The sequence below is a fragment of the Salvelinus namaycush genome, chromosome 2 (assembly GCF_016432855.1).
Source record: "Salvelinus namaycush isolate Seneca chromosome 2, SaNama_1.0, whole genome shotgun sequence".
Classification (NCBI taxonomy): domain Eukaryota; kingdom Metazoa; phylum Chordata; class Actinopteri; order Salmoniformes; family Salmonidae; genus Salvelinus; species Salvelinus namaycush.
Window position 1 is genome coordinate 37049559 of NC_052308.1, and position 25420 is coordinate 37074978.

The window sequence follows — 25420 nt, forward strand, 5'->3', positions numbered from 1 at the left end:
AATGACCTGGAAAGACCATGTCAGGGGGGTACAGTGGGGACACAAAGACACCCTGCAGCCGCTGGCTGAATAATAGATGAATGTGAAGAGCGGTGACTGTAGAGAGGTGAACCTTGGTTGAGATCTAAGCAGGGGCCATTGAGTGACAGGCCATTGGGTGAGAGACCATTGGGTGACAGACAAGGCCAGTGAGCTGTGAGAGCTTAGAGCCTGTTGAAGGAAGGCTGCTCAGATTTCAGAGAGAGAGAGAGAGAAAGAAAGAAAGAGAAGTGCTTTGGTTCCTCCTGGCTTGGGTGCTGCTCATCTCACAACTGCCACATACAGTATAAGGGAGGTTGAGGCACCAACTCTACAATGTGCTTGCAGTAGAAAGTTGAAAGGATTCAAAGGATTTTAAAAAACTGAATAGCTAACCCAACACATTAGCCTACAGAGGCAGGATCTTAATTTCATCAGTGGAGTAAAGTACTTAAGTAAAACTACTTTCAAGTACTACTTAAGTCGTTTTTTTGGGGTATCTGTACTTTACTTTACTATTTGATTTTGGACAACTTTTACTTTTACTTCATTACAATCCTGAAGACAATAATGTGATTTTTACTCCATACATTTTCCCTGACACCCAAAAGTAGTCATTACATTTTGAACGCTTAGCAGGACAGGCTAATCGTCCAATTCACACACCTCTCAAGAGAACATCCCTGGTCATCCCTACTGCCTCTGATCTGACGGACTCACTAAACACAAAGTCATTTTCTATTAAGGTATCTTCACTTCTACTCAAGTATGACAATTGGGTACTTATTCCACCACTGAATTTGATCACCATGTTGCAGGATAACTTTCCTGCAATGCAGGACATTTTAAACTTGTAGTGTATTTGAGGTTTAAAAAATTGCCATTTCCACTGAGATTTCATACTTGATTTTCAACCCCTACAAAAATGTCCATGAATTATAATCCACTTAATAATTCACATTTCCTGTTGCTGCAGGATTATTTTCATGATGCAGCAAACTGGCTCAAATTAAGATCCTACATTTGTATTGCTCCTTTCCAACTATTGTCCTGTTGCAAATGATCGCATTGAGTGCAGTTAAAAGGATTGTTCATGACAGAGACAGACTACAACAGTATATCTTGAAGATAAATGAGAAGGGGGCGAACTAGAGAGGGAGGTAGAGGGATAGAGGGATAGAAATAAAGCAAGGGAGGAGTGAGCAGATGACAGAGAGAGGGAGGATTCAGCTTGGGTTGGAAAGGTTGAGATTCACATAGCTCTTTGTAGGAGAGGTACTGTATAGCGACTGGGGCTCCTGGGGAGATCATGTCTCTCCAGCTCCAAATCAGCACATACACAGAGGAGTTCAGTTCACCTGGACGAGGGAAACCAACTCGACCAAGACCGTCCTCAGCCCACCGCAGAAATAACCCCCACCCCAGACCGGTAAGAACCAGGACATATAGTAATATACTGGTAACAGCCAGGACAAACCACATAGACAGGTTAAGAGTAATGGAGTGTAGTTGAAGTGGATGCTAATTGCAGTACAAGTGATATTACTCTGACATAACAGAAATATCAACTTGCAGTTGTTGACATAAGCATTAAAAGTTGATATACCGGTATATTTCACACTATTTTGTGTAACGTCTTCTACTTATGAATGCATTCTGTTAATATTATGAATGTTGTGTTATGAAGTCCTTGTGCAGGTTCCCTTCAAATACTCTGATACCCATATTTCATAGCAACGGTCTACATTCTACACACATCTGCCTGGTTAACACTCTGAGAATGGCACATGCTCGATGTCTGAATTGTATCAGAGGTTTTCTAATTGATTGGATGATGTTTCAGATGACAACAAATCCCCCTGTGGGTTTGCTACTTTTTCCTCTTGCCTCCTTTGTCCCCTATACACTTCCTCTCTTCATTGACCCAGCATGAGGCCTAAATCCTCTTACGCTAATTGGAGGGCCATTGTTTACATACATCTCTACAGGGTGAAAGCTGCATGTCATCTATTATTCAATGCTTCCCTCTCTCCCCTCGTGAGATGGCATGTAAACAGAATCACGAGGAAGCTTTACCTTTCCTACCCATAACATAATGCTTAATGATTGTGTGTATACAGTAACACATAGATACTAGATATAGAACCGGATGTGTTTTTGGCCCGGGACAGTAGAGACACACAGACCATACACAAAAAGCAAATGTAACAATTTTCTGTAATGCATTATTACTTGGTATAGGCATGTATGAGCCTTTAGAATGTCTTATTATAATATGTTATGTTAGGTATGTTATGTAGTAGGACATCTTCAACTGACCCCAAAATGGCTGTTATTTAGCCAGTATCATTATGACAGAGAAAAGCAGGGCATACATGCTTTTGACAAGTCTTACAATGCACTGTAACTACATTATTATGCATTATACCCGCAGGCTTCAAGTAAAGTGTTACCAAATCCTCTTCTTACACTACTATCCCCATAATTATCCAGAATGCGTCACCTGAGCCAACCATCCATCTATCTTCAGTGCTCAGAGCCGAGGGACGGGTGTCTTATTTCCTCTCTTTCCCCATCTACCCATACAGGACTTCCTGTTGCCCAGGAAATTGCAGACGAGCCACAGGGCCTCCCGGTCAGTGTTCCAGGTTGCTACTGCTCCTGTAAACAACGGCCGTCCACTTTTCCCTCCTGTCCGGCACTTGTCTTTTCAGCATAACCCAGGTATGACACTCTGTGCTCCATTCTACCTGTTCAACCAATCATTGCCTTATCATCATCTCATCTCCCTCTTGTTGTTTGTGTGTATGTGCGTGCGTGCCTGCACGTGTGCACATAGTGGTACATTTGTTTTGCATGATCTTATGTGGCTCTTCTTCCACAAGATGGCAAACGTGCATGCTCTCTCAGTGCTGTGGACACAGAGCCGCCACGCATGCCACCCCTCAGCCCATCCAGAACAACACAGCACATGCTGCCACTTGCAGGCTGGCTACACAAACCACACATGACTGACCCCTCCATCAGAGACATGCAAATCCAACCACTCCTAAAAAACATACAAAGGTAAAGTATGAGGTCTTCACTCCTTATGTCTTTTAGTTTTTTATCCAAATCAGTCACCCAGTGCATGTATTATTATAATGATGCAGTGTATACTGCCACATGTTGCTCTGATTGAAATTGAAATCAAGATTGTGATCTCTCTGTTCTTTTCTGGGATTTATTCCAATGGAGATTATTATAATACTTGCGATTAATACGACTTGATGTTGATTACAGCAACATGGATTCCTCCAAGTCATTACAACAGAGGCCAGCTTGCTACCTGACTGAAGCCCAGTGTTACCGGGGTGACCATCCACACTCATCACAGGGACTGAGGTGAGAGTGACCTTTGAACCCTGACCTCCTGAGGCAAGTTCAAGCTCATTTCAATTTATTACACATGTAAAAAAAGATGGACAAATTATGAATGTCAACGTATGAGCCCCATAGAAAAACCATAGTCTCAATCCATTTTTGACGGATACAAAATATCTGTTTACTTGTTACCCATTTGAATACCATACTGTAAACACTTAATTCATTTGAAAGGGCATATCCAATTTATATGCATTAGTTTGTTGGGAAATTCAAACTGTCTTTGTTTCTGACAGGAGAAACTCAGGCATTGAACATCGGAATGGACTTCAAAATGGCATCCTCCCAGGCGTTAGGCACCTCCTACCACAGGCCCACTACCGGAGGTCTCGCTCCAATACTACACTGGATTCATGGTACAGTACATGCTCTTACATCTCAGTACATGTTCTCAGTAACACATTGTTTTGAATAGCCCACTACAGACTATATAAAGTATTGAACTATCCACAGTTTCAAGTGTGAAGTGCAACACACAATACTGTAGCCAAATTTACAGTCGGGCTATATAGTGAATGTAGTTCCATGCCATCAGTGGTGTAAAGTAAAAAATACTTGAAAGTACTACTTAAGTAGTTTTTTTTGGTATCTGTACTTTACTTTACTATTTATATTTTTGACAACTTTTACTTTTACTTTATTACATTCCCAATGAAAATAATGTACTTTTCACTCCATACATTTTCCCTGACACCCAAAAGTATTTGTTACATTTTGAAAGCTTAGCAGGACAGGAAAATGGTTAAATTCACGCTCTTATCAAAAGAGCGTGATCTAGCGGAATCACTAAACACACATGCTTAACTTGTGTCCCTGGCTATCTATAAATAAAAAAACAAGAAAATGGTGCCATCTGGCTTGCTTAATATAAGGAATTTGTAATTGTTTATACTTTTACTTTTGATACTTAAGTATATTTAAAACCTAATACTTTTAGACTTTTACTCAAGTAGTATTTTACTAGGTGACTTTCACTTGAGTCATTTTCTATTAAGGTATCATTACTTTTACTCGAGTATGACATTTGGGTGCTTTTTCCACCACCTGTATGCCATTGCAGCTACAGTCGACACATATTATATCAAATGTATAGTTTGTTTTTATGTTACAGTGGTGGATACAGCTGTTTCAACGTGGTGAAACCTTACCAGGCTGGATACTACATCATTCATCCAGAATTTGTTTCTGAGTGCCTACGCTGAAAGTTTAACCACATGTTCAATAAACTGTACTGGATTTTTCAGAGATCTTCTGCAGTGTTTTGATCTTGACAGCTGATTAATTTAATGCTTTATTCATAACTCATTTATAATGTAAAGTAACAATGTAAAGTAATATTACCTGAAATTCAAGTTATTAAAATGGAAATAAAGGAAGCATATACCAACACTGTTGGCTTGAAACTTTGTTGCAGCTTAGTCTGATTCCGCTGTGCTGTTCCACCACCAAGTGGTAAACAGATAGTATTGCATGAGTGAGGTCATACCAAGAGAATAGAGACGGGTTTTAGCTATTGTTCTCTTTCTTGTGTCTGGTCTTCACAAGAGAAGGTCACGGTTGTTTTATATGGGTATCTTTCATTTATTTGGCGTGGGCTCCGGCCAAACAGTAGGCTGCGTGGATAAACTGTGAATTCGTAAACTCAAGCCTCTGTGGGAACAATTGTTCCTTTATGATCTAGCCAGGTCATTACATTGGTGTCAGAAGTAAAAACGCTTGAGGTAGACCGCTAGAATGATGGCGGCTGAAGCGGGCATGAGTGCTTCGTCGACTGTGCTTTGCGCGGATTCTGATGAACGGACCGAAGGGGTGACGTAGACGCTGCGGACGAGAAATCTGGGGTTCAGGATGTAAACAAACATGGCGGCGCCCTGTTCCATATTGTGTCCATATCTGCTAAGACTCCGGTAAGGCGGATTGGGAAGCTTTTCATGCTCAGTTTGAACTGTTAGCTCATTTTGGAGGGTGGTAGAATGAGGATAGGGCACTGCAGTTGGCTTTGTGCCTCACAGATGATGCTTTGTCCTGTTTGATATTGATTAGCCCCAGGGACAGACGTCATTATGGGGCTTTAGTGGGAGCACTGAGGTGGTACTTTGGACAGTGTGTACATCCCGCGCTGCTGCACTCTGAACTGAGTAACAGCCTGGAGAGCCACTATGGGTGCTAGCTAATGACATTGAGAGCCTTTCTCGGTGGGCATATGCTCACATGCCCCCCTCTGTGCAGAGCGAGCTAGCGCGGGACCAGTTCATACAGGCGCTTTCTCCTACGGAGCTGCGCATACAGACCCAGCTGGTTCATCCTGAGTCATTGCAGATAGCCTTGGAGATGGCTTTGGAGAGGGAGCTCGTGTGGGCTGAGGCTTCAGCTGGGGCTTCGGTGGGGATGCAGGGAGACAGACCCACTGCACAGGCTGGGAGGGGGGGGCAGAGCAGCCCAGAGCAGCCCAGAGCCGGAAACGCATGCATGGGTGGCTGAAAGGACTGAACTCATTCGTGCTGAGTCGCTAGAGGCGGCAGGAAACACACCCCCTGGTCCCAGCCTGGGTCTACAGTAACCCTGGTGAGGCCAGATATTGTGCCAGGTTGGACTCAGTTTGAGCCCACAACTGTGCAGCACCGCACAGTCACAGGTGAGCTGGCACCCATGAAAGGGAAGGGAATAATGATTCTGACAGTAGGGGGCAGGACTGTGCGTCATCCTGTGTGGGTGGTGGCTGTGCAGGACCCTTGTATCCTGGGGTTGGACTTTCTTAGGAGCACAGGCTGCCAGTTAGACCTAAAGGGGGTCACACTGAGCTTCCAGGGAGGGCCGGCTGTCACCATGGCCACCCCTAATGTCACATTCACACAACCCAACAACCCTTTTACTCCAACAGTTAAAGCAGCAGAGACTCATGGCTGCCCCTGACTTTTCCCCAGCCCCCTGTCACCTAAGTGCTGTGTGTTACATTCCCCCAGCTACCTCCATGACACATCCCTCCGTGAGCCCGGGTCGCCCCGGGAGACTGCGGCTGGCTGATGGCGTGCTACAGCAGGCATGGAAGGAGTCAGCTATGGGAGAGGAGAGGTGGCAGGTGGTGGCCCCCGTCAGGGCTTTTACTGGGGTCGGCACAAGAGGGACGTGGAGGACTTTTTCTGCTGCTGTGACAACTGCACAGCGAGAAATGTCCCTCCAGGCCGCTCTCATGCTCAGCTCCAACAGTTCCCAGTTGAGGCTCCCATGGAGAGGGTGGGAGTGGATGTAGTTGGGCCTTTCCCCACCACAGACAGTGGAAACCGCTGGGTGCTCACAGCCATGGACTATTTCACAAAATGGTTCGAGCCCTATGCTCTGCCTGTCCAGGAGGCAAAGATCATCGTCCACGCCCTGGCAGCGGGGATGTTCAGCAGGTTTGGAGCTGAGTCCATCCACAGCGACAAAGGCAGAAACTTTGAGTCCTGTGTGTTTGCCACCATGTGTGAGAGGCTGAGTATGCACCTGCACTACTCCTCTCTATCCTCAAAGTGAAGGCCTTGTGGAGCGCTTCAACAAAATGCTTGGACACCAGCTGGCCATCATCTCTGCCAAACACCAGCATGACTGGGACAAGCACCTGCCTATGGTCCTCATGGCATGCAGCTCCGCTGTCCAAGACTCCACCTCCTGCACGCCTGCCCTTCTCATGCTGGGGAGAGAGATCTGCAGAGATGGCATTTGGTAGGCCCCTGGATAGCCCTCCTGTTCCCCTGGGGCCGGAGTATTCCCGGAGATTCAGAACCGCCTGGAGACAGCCCACACCTTCACCAGAGAGCAGCTGGTGAATGCAGGCGTGAGGCAGAAGAGGAACTATGACGTGTACACCCGGGGGAGGCACTTTGTGGCTGGGGAGCTGGTCTGGGTCTACAGCCCTCTGAGAAAGAAAGGCAGATGCCCAAAGTTGGACAGCCACTGGGTGGGGCCCTGCAGCATCCTGGAAAGGGTAAGGGAGGTTGTTTACCGGGTGCAGCTTTCAGGGGGAGAAAGGTGGCACTGCACCGGGACAGGTTAGCCCCATACAGAGGGGTCTCTTCTCCCCAAACCCCAGGGACCCCCACAATTCCCCTCTCTGGCAATGACATTCCCCAGATGCAGCAGACAAGGCTCCAGACAGCCCACTCCCCCAGTCTCCCTCCCTGTGTCACTGCATGATTCCCCGGAGCTACAGATTGTATTCCCTGTTCCCTCATCCTTGTCCCCCATGTCCCTGCCTTCATCGCCTGGGCCCCAGAGGGGCAGCCCCCTGCCACATACTAAGCCCCCTGTTTCACATCTGGAAACTCTGCGACCATCATGGCCATGCAGGCAAAGGAGACCTCTGGGTCGGTTCAGAGACTTTGTTTGTTCCCTCGGGGACGAGGGACTTTGTGGTGGGGGGGCAATTACAGTATTGTCTGATTTTAGTAACAGAGGAAGGATAGTTATTTGGATAATCGTAAACAGGTTTCCATCCAACCATTTCATACGCATCAATTATCTAACATGCTGACCAGACTGCTCAGGTGCGCATGTCGATTTTGTCCACCAACACCAGACACGATCAGGGCTGCATTCCAAACACTTAAAAGACACACCCTATCCCATCAGTCCTCAAATGAAGTGGACACTTCTGAGGACGTATCATGACGTCTGACAAGTATACACTTGCAGGGCAGCTTCATTAAATAGTACCCGCAAAACACCAGTCTCAACATCAACAGTGAAGAGGCGACTCTGAGATGCTGGCCTTCTAGGCAGAGTTCCTTTGTCCAGTGTCTGTGTTCTTTTGCCCATCTTAATCTTTTATTGGCCAGTCTGAGATATGGCTTTATCTTTGCAACTGGAGTCGCCTCTTCACTGTTGACGTTGAGACTGGTGTTTTGTGGGTACTATATAGTGAAGCTGCCAGTTGAGGACTTGAGGCATCTGTTTCTCAAACTAGACACTCTAATGTACTTGTCCTCTTGCTCAGTTGTGAAACCTCTTTCTATTCTGGTTAGAGCCAGTTTGCTCTGTTCTGTGAAGGTAGTACACAGCGTTGTACGAGATCTTCAGTTTCTTGGCAATTTCTTGCATGGAATAGCCTTCATTTCTCAGAACAAGAATAGACTGACGAGTTTCAGAAGAAAATATTTGTTTCTGGCCATTTTGAGCCTGTAATCGAACTGACAAATGCTGTGTATCTGAGAGTGAGCTGAGAGTCGGGAAGCAAGTTCAGGGAGTGAGTGCTTTAATAAATAAAATAAACAATAAATATGAAACACAAACAACACACCGACATGAATACAGAGTCAATAACACCTGATGAAAGAACCAAGGGGAGTGACAGATATAGGGATGAAAATCAAGGAGGTGATGGAGTCCATGTGAGTGTCATCAGGCGCAGGTGAGCAAGAAAATGGTGACAGGTGTGCGGGATAATCAGCAGCCTGATGACCTAGAGGCCGGAGACGGAGTATACGTGACATGCTGATGCTCCAGATCCTCAACTAGTCTAAAGAAGGCCAGTTGTATTGCTTCTTTAATTAGCACACCAGTTTTCAGTTGTGATAACATAATTGCGAAAGGGTTTTCCAATGATCAATTAGCTAATCCAAGTTTATCATTTTAAAAGGCTAACACAATGTGCCATTGGAACACAGGAGTGATGTTTTAAAAAAAACATGTATTTCACCTTTATTTACCTAGGTAGGCCAGTTGAGAACAAGTTCTCATTTACAACTGCGACCTGGGCAAGATAAAGCAAAGCAGTGCGACAAAAAACAACAACACAGAGTTACACGTTGGATAAACAAAAGTACAGTCAATAACACAACAGAAAAATCTATATACAGTGTTCCTATGGTTGCTGATAATGGGCCTCTGTACGCCTATGTAGATATTCCATAAAAAATCTGCAGTTTCCAGCCATTACAACATTAACAATGTCTACACTGTATTTCTGATCAATTGGATGTTATTTTAATGGACAAAAAATGTTGCTTTTCTTTAAAAAACAAGGATATTTCTAAGCGACCCCAAACTTTTGAACGGTAGTGTAAGTATTCACACCCCTGAGTCAATACTTTGAAGAAGGAACTTTGGCAGCGATTACAGCTGTTACTCTTTCTGGTCTCTATAAGCTTTCCACACCTGGATTGTGCAACATTTGCCCATTATTCTTTTCAAAATTCTTCAAGCTCTGTCAAATTGGTTTTTGATCATTGCTAAACAACCATTGTCAGGTCTTGTCATAGAATTTCAAGTAGTTTTATGTCAAAACGGTAACTCAGCCACTCAGGAACATTCATTGTCTTCTTGGTAAGCAACTCCACTGTAGATTTGGCCTTGTGTTTTTGGTCATTGTTCTGCTGAAATGTGAATTAATCTCCTAATGTCTAGTGGAAAGCAGATTGAAGCAGGTTTTCTTCTAGGATTTTGTTTGTGCTTAGCTCCATTCCATTCATTTTTTACCCAGAACAACTCCCCAGTCCTTAACGATTACAAGCATACCCATAATATGATGCAGCCACTACTATGCTTGAAAATATGGAGAGTGGTACTCAGTAATGTGTTGTATTGGATTTTCCTGAAACATATTACTTTCTATTCAGAACAAAATGACAATTGCTTTGCCGCATTCTTTGTAGTATTACTTTAGTGCCTTGTTGCAAACAGGATGCATGTTTTAGAATATTTGTATTATGTACAGACTTCCTTCTTTTCACTCTGTCAATGTTGGTGATCCAGCCTCAGTTTGCTTCTATCACAGCCATTAAACTCTGTAACTGTTTTAAAGTCCCCATTGGCCTCATGGGGAAATTCCTGAGCTGTTTCCTTCCTCTCCGGCAACTGAGTTAGGAAAGATGCCTCTATCTTGTAGTAACTAGGTGTATTGATACACCATCCAAAGTTTAATTAATAACTTCATCATGCTCAAAGGGATATTCAGTGTCTGCCTTTTTTTTACCCATCTAACAATAGGAGCTCTTTGCGAGTCATTGGAAAACCCCCCTGGTCTTTGTGGTTGAGTCTGTGTTTGAAATTCAATGCTCTACTGGGGGACCTTATAGAGAATTGTATGTGTGGGGTACAGAGATGAGGTAGTTGTTAAAAAATCTTGTTATACACACTTATTGCACACAGAGTGACGCAGCGGTCTAAGGCACTGGATCTCAGTGCTACAGACACTCTTGTTCGAATCCAGGCTCTATCACAACCGGCCGTGATTGAGAGTCCCATAGGGCAGCGCACAATTGGCCCAACGTAGTACAGGTTTGGCCGGTGTAGGCCGTCATTGTAAATAAGAATTTGTTCTTATTAACTGACTTGCCTAGTTAAATAAAGATTCAATAAAAAAAAATACACAAAAAAAATATATACTGTATACACAGTGGGCTCCAAAATTACTGGAACCCCTGATCGGCAATGCACAAACAATACTTATACTTAAATATAAACAATATAATTATAGAGAAACTCAAAATGCCAACATGTGAAAAATACAGTACTTTAATGTTTCAATGGAACCCACCAAAATAATTTATTGATTAACAAATCAATGTCCTCCAAATCAAGGTTTCACAATTAATGGCACCCTTAAAGATTATTGTAAATAACATCTACCAAAATTAAACCAGGAATTAAAAGTCACTTATTTAAGTTTATATAAATCTTAAGGAACTATATTGAGCCATTACATCACTTCCTGTTTCACTAGTGTATAAAAATGAGGTAACACGCATGCAATATCCACCATGATGAAAACAAAAGAACTGGCAGTTCAAAAGAGACAGATGGTCGTAGACCTTCATAAATCTGGTAATGGCTACAAGAAGATCCACAAACGATTGAATATATGACTGAGCACTGTCAGGGCAATTATAAAAAGATTCAAAAGATATGGAACAGTTGAAAACCTCACGGGGAGAGGACGCAAATGCATTTTGCCCCCCAGGATAGGGAGGAGAATGGTGAGAGAAGCAACAAAATCCCCAAGAATCACTGTGAAATTATTGCAGTCCTTGGTGGCATCTTGGTTTCAAAAAGCATCATCAGATGCCACCTCCAAAACCACAGGCTTTTTGGAAGGGTTGCCAGAAGAAAGCCCTTTCTGACTTTAAGACACAGACGCAAGCGCTTGGAGTTTGCCAGACGTAATTTAAATTATGTCTAGAAGAAGGTGCTCTGGTAAGATGAGACCAAAATTGAACGTTTCGGTCAGATTCGGCATCTTTGGCGTCAACAGAGATGCATTCAAGGAGAGGCACCTCATACCCACGGTGAAATATGTTGGTGGGTCAGTGATGTTTTGGGGCTGTTTTAATTCCAGAGGTCCAGGGGCACTGGTTAAGATTGATGGCATAATGAATTCCCCCACGTATCAGGCAATTTTGGCTGAAAATCTGGTTACCTCTGGCAGGCTGGGATTTGGCCATAGGTGGACTTTCCAACAAGACAATGACCCAAAACATTCCTCAAGTTCCACACAGAAATGGTTCTGTGACAACAAAATCAATGTTCTGCCATGACCATCTCAGTCGCCGGACCTCAATCCAATCGAAAACCTGTTAGCTGAGTTGAAAAGGGCAGCTGATAAGCGCAAACCCAAGAAAGTGAAGGATCTTGAAAGGATCTGCATAGAATGGTCCAAAATCCCTCCAAATGTGTTCCTTAACCTGTTGAGGACAGAGGGCGCTGTTTTCACTTTGGGGGAAAATCGTGCCCAATTTAAACGGCCTCGTACTCAATTCTTGCTCGTACAATATGCATATTATTATTACTATTGGATAGAAAACACTCTCTAGTTTCTAAAACCGTTTGAATTATATCTGTGAGTAAAACAGAACTCAAGTTGGAGCAAACTTCCTGACAGGAAGTGGAAAATCTGAAATCGATGCTCTGTTCTAGGGCCTGCCTATAAATGGGCTTCATATATATCAGTATACATGCACTTCATACGTCTTCCACTAGATGTCGACAGGCAGTGAGAGAAGAAATGGAGTGTATAACTTGATCTGGGGTCGAATAAAAGCTCTCGGCATGACGTGTCACCAGTTTCCTGTTTTCTGGAGAGCGCGTGAAGGGACCTGGTTTTGCCTTCTGAAATGCTGCCGTTATAGATGACTAATATCTCCGGCTTTGATTTTATTTGATACATGTGACAATATCATCGTAAAGTATGTTTTTTCAATATAGTTTTATTAGATTATTGAAATTTATTCGGGACGTTAGGCGTGTTGCGTTGTGTGCCTTTGTTCAGGAAGGAGAGCTTCGAGCTACTTTGCTAGCATTCCGTGCTAATTGACTGGAGAAGAGGACATTCTAAATCCAAACAACGATTGTTCCCGACAAAGGACCCCTTGTACAACATTCTGATGAAAGATCATCAAAAGTAGGACCCATTTTATGATGCTATTTCATATATCTGTCGAACATGTGAAATAGTCGTTTGCGCCCAGATTTTGGGTACTCTCTCGCTGGATCTAAGCTGGATGTCGTAATGAAGTTATTTTTAGAATTCTAACACGGCGATTGCATTAAGAACTAGTGTATCTATCATTTCCTATACAACATGTATTTTTTAGTAACGTTTATGTATAGTTATATGGTCAGAATTGTTGAGTGCCATAAAAATATCCGCACATTCTGGGAAAAAGATGCTACGTTAGCACAATGTATAACCACTGATTTCAGCTCTAAATATGCACATTTTCGAACAAAACATAAGTGTATGTATAACCTGATGTTATAGGACTGTCATCTGATGAAGCTTATCAAGGTTAGTCAAAAATTATATATCTTTTGCTAGTTTATTCGCTATCGCTAACATGCCTATTGCTATCGCTAACGTGCCTTGATGAATGAATGCGGTAGTGTGGTAGGCTATTGTAGTAAGCTAATATAATGCTATATTGTGTTTTCGCTGTAAAACACTTAAAAAATCGGAAATATTGGCTGGATTCACAAGATGTTTGTCTTTAATTTGCTATACACCATCGATTTTTCAGAAATGTTTTATGATGAGTATTTAGGTATTTGACGTTGGTGTCTGTAATTACTCTGGCTGCTTCGGTCCTATTTGTGACGGTAGCTGTGATGGTAGCTGCAATGTAAAACTGATTTATACCTCAAATATGCACATTTTTCGAACAAAACATAGATTTATTGTATAACATGTTATAAGACTGTCATCTGATGAAGTTGTTTCTTGGTTAGTTTGGTTGGTTCTTGGTTAGTTAGGTTGGCTTTGTGCATGCTACCTGTGCTGTGAAAAATGTCTGTCCTTTTTTGTATTTGGTGGTGAGCTAACATAAATATATGTGGTGTTTTCGCTGTAAAACATTTTAAAAATCGGACATGTTGACTGGATTCACAAGATGTGTATCTTTCATTTGCTGTATTGGACTTGTTAATGTGTGAAAGTTAAATATTTCTAAAAAATATCTTTTGAATTTCGCGCTCTGCCTTTTCAGTGGAATGTGGGAGGAACGCCGGAGCCAGACAGGTTAACCTTGTAAAACATTACAGGAATAGACTCCATGCTGTTATCCTTGCCAGAGGTGGTTGCACTAAGTACTATATGATGAGTGCCAATCATTATTAAACCTTGATTTTGGTGAAATGTATTTTGTATTAAATAATTGTATGATTTTGGTGGGTTCCATTGAAATATTAAAGTACAGTATTTCTCACATGTTGGTATTTTGAGTTTCTATAATTATATTGTTTCTATATTTTTTAAAGTATTGTTTGTGCATTGCCAGTCAGGGGTGCCAGTAATTTTGGAGCCCACTGTATAATTATGTGACTGGTTAAGCACATTTTTACTCCTGAACTTATTTAGGCTTGCCATAACAAATAGGTTGAATACTTTATTGACTCAAGACATTTCAGCTTTTCACTTTTCATCAATAAGTAAACAAAAAAATTATAATAATGTCCACTTTGACATTATGGAGTATTGTGTGTAGTAATCAAAAAATTCTCAATTGAATCCATTTTAAATTCAGACTGTAACACAACAGAATTCTGAAAAAGTCATGGGGTATGAATACTTTCTGAAGGCACTGTATATCTAGTGAAACATTCAGGTTTCGTGTCAGGACTGCTTTGTTTATTTCACGCAGACATTTGCACAAGCCTAGCTGATAGTAAATCAGCTGAAATAACTAATATGCAGAACCTTCACAGGCCATTGACTAAAAAACATGACATCATGCATTTTTTTGTTATAACCTTTGGTATCACATGTAGGCCTAATTGTATGCTAATAATTGTGCTATTTGTGCTATGTTGTGTCTGGGAGCCACAGCCTGTTGATGTAAAATCCACTACTTACCCTTCAAGATTGGTTAGCGTTGCCGTTGAGGGAAAAATCTATAGCAAGGCTGGTTGAACACAGAATTAGACCATTAGATTGCTAATTAACTACAAGCATCCTTCATTATCGACCCTACAGCAGCCAAGGCAGGCTATGAAGGCCCAGAGCAGTTAGGAATAAAAGTCAGCACGCAAGAGGTTTCAGAGAGAGGCAGAGAACAGAAATCCCTGGGCCTGGTGCATCTTAAATTGAATTTCTCTCCTGATTTGCCCTGATAACTAACATCAGCCATGTAATTACCCAGAACCACCCTGCTTTGTATTGGCCTAGCTCAGTAGACCCTTGCAGTTTCTAGTGTAAGTGAGTGTGTATAGGTGTGTGTGTCTGTTTGAAGCTTCTGTGTGTTTACAGATGAGTTGGCACATTGCCAAGCTCCCAGTCTCCTGGTTTGATCATTCCTCCCACCATACCCCCATTGCTGATTGGAGTTATTGCTTTGGTTACACATTTCCCTCAAGTTGCACTAATGTGGGCAAAGGTTCCATGATGGCCATTATATGTGACTGACTGACTGACTGCCTCAATTCGTTCTTATGCAGCAAAATTTGAAGTTGTGTTTTTTACATTGGATAAAAGTAGAGACTCAGAGCTAGAAAACGGTATATCATACACTGCAGTTGAGGAACAATGGGGAAATAAATCTGCTTTGAAAGTTGATAAACTTGGAACCCCACTTTTGAGAAAATGGCCCTTGAATAGTATTGGCAAACCTACTGGAGAGCTCTTCTTTGTCTACGCACATTCAGCATCGTTCACACCCTATTAAGCATTAGCCCCACCCATCTCTTTAAGGACTTAGCGGGACACAGAGTTTTGTATGTGTGCCACTCTTTGGCTTTGTTGAATTTGGAAACAAAACACCCAGAGTAGGCCTGAATTCATACTGCAGCTCTATTGCAAAATCTACCTCAAATCAAATGTATTTGTCACATGCGCCGAATACAACAGGTTACCGTGAAATTAAATCTTACCGTGAAATGCTTACTTACAAGCCCTTAACAAACAATGCAGTTAAGAAAAATAAGAGCTAAGAAAGTATTTACTAAATAAAAAATAACATAACAAAAGAACGATAACGAGGCTATACACAGGGAGTACCAGTACCGAGCCAATGTGTGTAATATGTACAGTACATGTAGGTAGGGGTAAAGTGACTATGCATAGACGATAAATAGCGCGGAGCAGCAGTGTAAAAAAAGGGGGGATCAATGCAAATAGTCTGTGTAGCCATTTCCTTTCTTGCATAAAAAGCAGGTATGTATGAACAAAACAAACACGTTGGTATTGCTGTAGGTGTCACGACTTCCGCCATAGTCAGTCCCTCTCCTTGTTCAGGCGGCGTTCGGCGGTCGACGTCACCGGTCTTCTAGCCATCGCCGCTCCACCTTTAATTTTCCATTTGTTTTGTCTTGTTTTCTCGCACACCTGGTTCACATTCCGTCATCAGACTAAATGTATATTACCCTCTGCTTCCCCCATGTCTGTGTGTGGAATTGTTCTTTGTGTAGGGTGTTATGCTACCGGCTGGCTTGCGCTAGGTTTGTTTCAAACCTAGGTTTGTTTGTTTTGTTTAATCCGGTTCATGTTACCGTGGTTGTGCTTTGTGCTGCCTGTGCCTTCGGGCCAGGGTGTATATTAAAGTTCTCCTGTTATCACCCATCTCTGATTTCCTGCGCCTGACTTCCCGGCAACCAGTCACTCACCCCGTTACAGTAGGGCAATCTCCTAAAATGATTGTAGAGATATAGTGATTATATCTTCTCCTCTTGAAGTTTTCTTAGTGATTTCAAACAATGGGCGAGTGGATTTTGGATTATTTATAGAGGGACTCAGCAGTAAGTAAACTCTCTTTGTCTCTCTCTCTTTCCTTCCCCCTCTCAGTGATTTTAGATCTGAATAACTGCTAGGATTGCTGAGCCAACTTTGCCTTGAGACTTTGATCTAAAAGCTGGTTCTTTCTTTTCATTCAGGCAGTTAAACAAATGAAAAGAGTGGGGGCAATGTCTACTGAAAGAAGAACATTTCAAGACAAATTCCCTCGGCAGTCTCCAAGGTCATGCCTCATACACGTCTCTGCATACAGAAGAAATCACTTTGTATCTCAATGCATTGTGAGTGCCAATCAGGGAACTCCGGTTTTACTTTAAGGATACTTTCACAAATTTAAGGGATTCCTGGCAACCCATTTCACTGGCGGACTGTCACTGTACACCTGGCGCCGACAGAGATGGTCGCCTCGCTTCGCGTATTTAGGAAACTATGCAGTATTTTGTTTTTTTATGTATTATTTCTTACACTGTTACCCCAGGAAATCTTAAGTCTTATTACATACAGCCAGGAAGAACTATTGGATATAAGAGCAGCGTCAACTTACCAACATTACGGCTACGAATACGACTTTCCCGAAGCGGATCCTCTGTTTGGACCACCACCTAGGACAATGGATCGGATTCCAGTAGGCGACCCAAAACAACGGCGCCGCAGAAGGGGCAGACGGAGCGGTCTTCTGGTCAGACTCTGTAGACAGGCACATCGCTCACCGCTCCCGAGTATACTACTCGCCAATGTCCAGTCTCTTGACAACAAGGTAGACAAAATTCGAGCAACGGTTGCCCTCCAGAGAGACATCAGAGATTGTAACATTCTCTGTTTCACGGAAACATGGCTCACTTGGGATACGTTATCAGAGTCGGTACAGCCACCTGGTTTCTTCACGCATCGCGCCGACAGAAACAAACATCTCTCTGGTAAGAAGAAGGGCGGGGGTGTATCGTATGAGTCGTGGTGTGATCATAACAACATAACAACTCAAGTCCTTTTGTTCACCTGACCTAGAATTCCTTACAATCAAATGCCGACCGCATTATCTACCAAGAGAATTCTCTTCGATTATAATCACAGCCGTGTATATCCCCCGCTTGCAGACACCTCGACGGCCCTGAAAGAATTTCATTGGACTCTATGTAAACTGGAAACCACATATCCTGAGCCTACATTTATTGTAGCTGGTGATTTTAACAAGGCTAATCTGAAAACAAGGCTCCCTAAATTTTATCAGCATATCGAATGCACGACCCGGGCTGGCAAAATTCTGGATCATTGCTACTCTAACTTCCGCAACGCATACAAAGCCCTCCCTCGCCCTCCTTTTGGCAAATCTGTCCACGACTCCATTTTGTTGCTCCCAGCCTATAGATAGAAACTAAAACAGGAAACGCCCGTGCTCAGGTCTGTTCAACGCTGGTCCAATCAATCTGATTCCACGCTTCAAGATTGCTTCGATCACGTGAACTGGGATATGTTCCGGATAGCCTCAGACAACAACATTGATGTATACGCTGTTTTGGAGAGCGAGTTAATTAGTAAGTGGATCGGTGATGTTGTACCCACGGTGACTATTAAAACCTTCCCCACCAGAAACAGTGGATTGATGGCAGCATTTGCGCAAAACTGAAAGCGCAAACCACTGCTTTTAATCATGGCAAGGCGACCGGAAATATGACCAAATACAAACAGTGTAGCTATTCCGTCCGCAAGGCAATCAAGCAAGCTAAGCGTCAGTATAGAGACAAAGTAGAGTTGCAATTCAACGGCTCAGACACGAGACATATGTGGCAGGGTCTACAGTCAATCATGGATTACAAAAGCAAACCAGCCCCGTCGCGGACACCGATGTCTTGCTCCCAAGCAAGCTAAACAACTTCTTTGCTCACTTTAAGGACAATACAGTGCCACTGAGACGGCCCACTACCAAAACCTACGGGCTCTCCTTGACCGCAGCCAACGCGAGTAAAACATTTAAATGTGTTAACCCTCACAAGGCTAATGGCCCAGACGGCATCCCTAGCCGCGTCCTCAGAGCATGCACAGACCAGCTGGCTGGTTTGTTTACGGACATATTCAATCAATCCCTATCCCAGTCTGCTGTTCCCACATGCTTCAAGAGGGCCACCACTGTTCCCCTTCCCAAGAAAGCTAAGGTAACTGAGCTAAATGACTACCCCCCCATAGCACTCACTTCCATCATCATGAAGTGCTTCTAGAGACTAGTCAAGGATCATATCACCTCCACCCTACCTAACACCCTAGACCCACTCCAATTAGCTTACCGCCCCAATAGGTCCACACATGACGCAATCACAATCACACTGCACACTGCCCTAACCCATCTGGAGAAGAGGAATACCTATGTAAGAATGCTGTTCATCGATTACAGCTCAGCATTTAACACCATAGTACCCTCCAAACTCGTCATTAAGCTGGAGACCCTGGGTCTCGACCCTTCCTGTGCAACTGGGTCCTGGACTTTCTGACGGACCGCCACCAGGTGGTGAGGGTAGGAAACAACATCTCCATCCCACTGATCCTCAACACTGGAGCCCCACAAGGGTGTGTTCTCAGCCCTCTCCTGTACTCCCTGTTAACCCATGACTGCGTGGCCATGCACGCCTCCAACTCAATCATCATGTTTGCAGACGACATTACAGTGGTAGGCTTGATTACCAACAACGATGAGACGACCTACAGGGAGGAGGTGAGGGCCCTCGGAGTGTGATGTCAGGAAAATAACCTCACTCTCAACGTCAACAAAACAAAGGAGCTGATCGTGGACTTAAGGAACCAGCAGATGGGGGCACCCCCCTATCCACATCGACGGGACAGTAGTGGAGAAGGTGTAAAGTTTTAAGTTCCTCGGCGTACACACCATGGACAAACTGAAATGGTCCACCCACACAGACAGCGTGGTGAAGAAGGAGCAACAGCGCCTCTTCAACCTCAGGAGGCTGAAGAAATGTGGCTTGTTACCAAAAACACTCACAAACTTTTACAGATGCACAATTAAGAGCATCCTGTAGGACTGTATCACCGCCTGTTACAGCAACTGCTTCGCCCACAACCGTAAGGCTCTCCAGAGGGTAGTGAGGTCTGCACAACGCATCACCGGGTGCAAACTACATGCCCTCCAGTACACCTTGTCCATGAAGGACAACCACCCGAGCCACTGCCTGTTCAACCCGCTATCATCCAGAAGGCGAGGTCAGTACAGGTGCATCAAAGCTGGGACCTAGAGACTGAAAAACAGCTTCTATCTCAAGGCCATCAGACTGTTAAACAGCCATCACTAACATTGAGTGGCTGCTGCCAACATACTGACTCAAATCTCTAGCCACTTTAATAATAAAAAATTGGATGTAATAAATGTATCACTAGTCACTTTGAACAATGCCACTTTATATAATGTTTACATACCCTACATTACTCATCTTATATATATACTGTACTCTACTGCATCTTGCCTATGCCGTTCGGCCATCGCTCATCCATATATTTATATGCACATATTCTTATTAATTCCTTTACACTTGTGTGTATAAGGTAGTTGTTCTGAAATGGTTAGATTACTTGTTAGATATTACTGCACGGTCAGAACTAGAAGCACGAGCATTTCGCTACACTCGCATTAACATCTGCTAACCATGTGGATGTGACCAATAAAATTTGATTTGTTTTGATTTGACAATGACCACAATGTACGGTGCAGGGGAAACAGTTACCAATGCTAAACCCATCAAGCAGAAACTGAAAAGGGACTCTCGGCCCTTAGTTGTAGTAAGTGTCCTAGGCTTGGTGCTGGTGATTTCTGCAGTGACCACATGGTGCTATTGCATTGGTTCTCTGCGCAAGGCTGAACTACTCAAGACAGAACTTCTGGACCTCAACAAGGATGGCTACATCATTCGCAACCAGGCGGGGTCTATTATTTACAATATTTGCCTGATCAAGTAATTTCCCCTACATTTTCCCCCATGTGGGCCAGCCTCCTAGCAAATTGAGTTTAACTAATGAGCTTCAGCCCCTCACCATTTTAGTGACAGTTAGCAAGAGGCATATCATGTACACACAGCAGAGTGCGAGAGGGAGCAATGACGTGGTGCACATACGAAGTAGTACGCAATTTTCGGGGAGCACTTTTGGCTCATGAGCTCATCCAGAACTACTGGCTAAAAAGTATTCCAAAGTACCAGAGAATCTCTAATCATTAGTTAACTGCTCTAACATAAATATAGCCTGATACTTGAATGCAAAGAAATGTGATACAGTATGTAATTGATCATTCTTCTTTAAATATTGAATGACAGGTCTGGCACTCTGGACTTAGACTCATGTTCTAAGGAGGGGGAGATACTGACCTGTTACACACCAGTGATAGGAAACTCAAGTTTTTCATCCAGATAGTGTTCGACAATACAGTCCAATGCTACCGTGTGCATTGGGAAGAATTTGTTCTCAATCTGCACGTGGAGCACGCCATGACCTACAACGTCTTGCATTGGTATGGTGGAGCCAAGACTGCCATACAGCATTTGCCTATCTCTATCTCCGGGCAGCCGGCACCCAAACCCTTTGTCACCAGTGAAATTGACTCAAACCGAAATGGCTTTGGCAGCATCTTGGAGCGCTACTGGCTCTCGTTTAATTCCCCGGCCATTAAGATCAATGACTCTGTGCCCAGGCGAGGTACCATGACACCCCCTACAAGCCAAACCCTGGTGAGGCACCTTGTGCTGAACTCCGCTACATGGTCTGTGTGGGCTTAGACGTCACATCCATTCACAGTACATGGTGCGCAGGTACTTTCAAAAGCCCAACAAGGTGCCTTCCAAAGCCATGTTCCACCATCCCATCTGGTCCACGTGGGCACTAAACAAGACTGACATAGACCAAGAGAAACTGTTGAAGTATGCGGCCAACATCCGCAAGCATAGGTTTAACCACCTGGAGCTAGACTCTGCCAAGTTTCCCAACGCTATAGCCATGTTTCAGAAGCTCAAAGCAGACGGCTTTCTGGCCTCTCTCTGGACACACCCTTTGGTCAACTATGACTGAGAATTTCCACACCTGTGTGGAAAGAGGGCTGTTCATCCGAGAACCTACAGGTCGTCTTCCGGCTTTGGTAAGCTGATGGAATGGCATCGGGGGCATTCTAGACTTCACCAACCCAGAGGCCCGTGATTGATTCGCCTCCCAGCTATGGTCCTTACGATCCAAGTACGGCGTGTCCTCCTTCAAACTGGACGCGGGCGAGACAAACTACCTGCCCTGGCAGTTCAGCACAAAACACCCCTTTTGCGACCCTAGCATGTTCACCCGTCGCTACACCGAGATGGCTATTCCCTACAACGAGTAGGCCAAGCTGCGCTCCGGCTACCAGTTTCAGAACATCTCCTGCTTCTTCAGGCCCATTGACCAGGTCTCTCTTTGGGGCTATGAGCTAGTTCTCAAGTCCCTTATTCCCACCATGCTTACCATCAGCATTCTTGGCTACCAGTTGTGATTGGACGTGATCGGCGGCAATGCCTGTCTTAACCACACTGAGGGCGAGCGCACTTTACCGTACCGTGAGCTTGTTACGGCTTTCTTCCTGGGATGAAGGAGAGGACCAAAATGCAGCGCAGTTAGTGTTCAACATGTTTAATTAAACAATAAACGATGAACATTAACAAACATTACAAAACAACAAACGTGAAAGCCGAGACAGTCCTATCTGGTGCAGAACATAAACACAGAGACAGGAAACAACCACCCACAATCCCCAACACAAAACAAGCCACCTATATATGATTCTCAATCAGGGACAACGATTGACAGCTGTCTCTGATTGAGAACCATATCAGGCTGAACATAGAAACAGACGAACTAGACACACAACATAGAATACCCACCCCAACTCACGCCCTGACCAACTAAACACATACAAAACAACAGAAAACAGGTCAGGAACGTGACAGAGCTCAACATCCGCTGGCTGGAGTTGTCGGTTTTCATGCTCTCCATGCAGTTCTCCAACCCCCGCTGGGAGTACGATAGCGAGTTGGTGGAGATCCATGAGAGCATAGTGGGCTCAAGGGTTCTGGAACTGGCTGGGGAAGTGCTGGACACCATCATACGACCCCTGTGGTGGATTTACACCGGCGACGAGACTGCCTATAAATAAGATTGACTCAAAGTTCCTAATACGGGACGACCTCATGGTGGCACCAGTGTTGGAGCCTGGAAAGCAGGAGAGGGACATCTATCTACTAGCTGGACACTGGCAGAGCTACAAGGGAGAACAGTTTGATATAGCCTCTGCACCTTATGGACTACCCGGTAGATCTTGATGAAATTGCTTACTTTGTCTGGGTTTAGTGAAGAGTGTGCAAGGCTGAAACGCTTTGGAGCTAGGCCTGCTTGAATTTGTTTATAGTATTTTCTCTCAAGTCAGGGCTCACACACCGTTTGTGTTCTTGTAAATTTAGAATCACTATTAGTGAAGAACGAGCAAGGAGAAAGCTTTCCTGCATGCTCAAACATGTGCCTTTGCAATAAAGCAGTAATGTAAATATGCCTATGCATTACAATTGTGTCATAAGAGACAATAATGTATTCAGCATGACATAACAGATTCTCAACCATTTAACAGAATAGTGAACTGCTGCCTTTTATACCTTTTTTAAGATTTCTATGAATTATTACCTATAATTACTTACATTATGAGTGAAATAGTTTGGAGAAATTAAAAAGTAATAAAGTATGTTAAAAAGCAGCTTTACTATGGAATGGTATAGGCGTACCCCAACTACAGAATGGTGTGGGCATATACCGGTCATTAAATATATTCATGCAAGTAGACCTCTGATTGGCCTGCTCAACATCCTCCGGAGTATGACATCATGCTCTGAGGAAATAGCAAGCATTTTTGAATTAGTATGTTTGAGATGGGTTTTTTCTCTCTCCAATTTATGCTTTGGCAACATATACAGGTATAGGATGAGTCAATACATTTTTTTGGGGTAAGAGTTAACAGAATATAACAGCTTTTAACTGGACAGTTACTTTAAAGGCTGATATTTGAATGCTTTCATGTTTTATTTATTAATCAACACATACTAGAAAAGGGAAGATTTATACTGTGACGTAAAATTGTGTACTTTTTTTTCAATGTGTCAATGCATTTAACAATACACTGTGTTATTTTTCAGTCACTGGTTGTTATGTTAAGGTTCTCGACACTCTGTTAACCAAAACAAGCTGCACATTAGACTTTTCACCTGAAGCTTGCAGGAAGTTGGGTGTCGTATTCCTGTGTGTTCACATTTACATGGAAGTGGGTGATTAGGTTTGTATCCCAAATGGCACTATATTCCCCATACAATGCAATACTTTTGACCAGCTCCCTGGTCAAAAGTATATATATATATATATTAGGATGACATTTGGGATGCACCCCTTGACATGGAAGTAGGTTATTAGACACGTATTTTTGAGTGCTTGAAGCTTAATTACTCTACTCAGTCTTGTAAAGTTTCAATTAACAAACTATCCATTTACTTCCGTGTCTCTCTTGTAATATCATACCCATAACTAAATATGATGTCTTTATATTTCAGTGTCTCTCTTGTAATATCGTACCCCTAACTAAATATGATGTCTTTATATTTCAGGCATCCTAGAAAAAATAGGTATTCAATTCATGTTTGAGCAGGAAATAATGAAATAATCCATAATTTAAGATGCTATGAAGTCGGAGTGAACTTAATTGTGACATACAACTATGCCAATATATCCTTCCAGACTGTCCCAAATTCCATTTAAGAAATACTATACTGCCACATTTATGTTTTTTTATCCTAATAAGCAACACAATTTTCAGCATGTGTTAGAGAAAAACATACAATTTCTGACAGAGATTTAAAATCAAACTTTATTTTTCACATGCGCCGAATACACCTTACCGTGAAATGCTTACTTACAAGCCCCTAACACCTTCTTGAACTGCACTGTTGGTTAAGAAAATATTTAGCAAATAAACTAAAGTAAAAAAGTATAAAAAAGTAACACAATAAAATAACAATAACGAGGCTATATACAGGGGGTACAGGTTAGTCAACGTAATTTGTACATGTAGGTAGGGGTGAAGTGACTATGCATAGATAGTAAACAGCGAGTAGCAGCAGTGTAAAAATCAAATGGGGGAGGGGGTCATTGTAAAAAGTCCTGGTGGCCATTTGATTAATTGTTCAGCAGTCTTATTGCTTGGGGGTGGAAGCTGTTAAGGTGCCTTTTGGTCCTAGACTTGGTGCTCCGGTACCGCTTGAGGTGCGGTAGCAGAGAGAACAGTCTATGACTTGGGTGACTGGAGTCTTTTACAATTTCTTGGGCTTTCGTCTGACACTGCCTAGTATATATGGCCGTACGCAGTACCCTCTGTAACGCCTTACGGTCAGATGCCGAGCAGTTGCCATACCAGACGGTGTTGCAACGGTCAGGATTCTCTCGATGGTGCAGCTGTAGAACTTTTTGAGGATCTGAGGACCCATGTCAAATATTTTCAGTCTCTTGAGGGGGAAAAGGTGTTGTCCTGCGCTCTTCACGACTGACTTGATGTGTTTGGACCATGATAGTTTGTTGGTGATGTGGACACCAAGGAACTTGAAACTCTCGACCCGCTCTACTACAGCACTGTCGATGTTAATGGGGGCCTGTTCGGCTCGCCTTTTCCTGTAGTCCATAATCAGCTCCTTTGTCTTGCTCACATTGAGGGAGAGGTTGTTGTCCTGGCACCACACTGTCAGG

The 25420-nt window shown here is 43.3% G+C and overlaps 1 protein-coding gene and 1 pseudogene across 1 annotated transcript in view; one reads left to right on the forward strand and one right to left on the reverse strand.

Annotated features, from left to right (window-relative positions):
* LOC120021454 (cysteinyl leukotriene receptor 2-like) overlaps nt 1–5321 on the reverse strand; it is a 48014-nt gene extending 42693 nt beyond the window's left edge. The window contains exon 1 of the mRNA XM_038965233.1: nt 5156–5321. Within this exon, the coding sequence (XP_038821161.1) occupies nt 5156–5321 (166 nt within the window). The remainder of the gene's footprint in view (nt 1–5155) is intronic.
* A 331-nt stretch (nt 5322–5652) lies between these two features.
* Nucleotides 5653–22993, forward strand: LOC120021462 (annotated as a pseudogene).
* Nucleotides 22994–25420: the final 2427 nt, after the last annotated feature.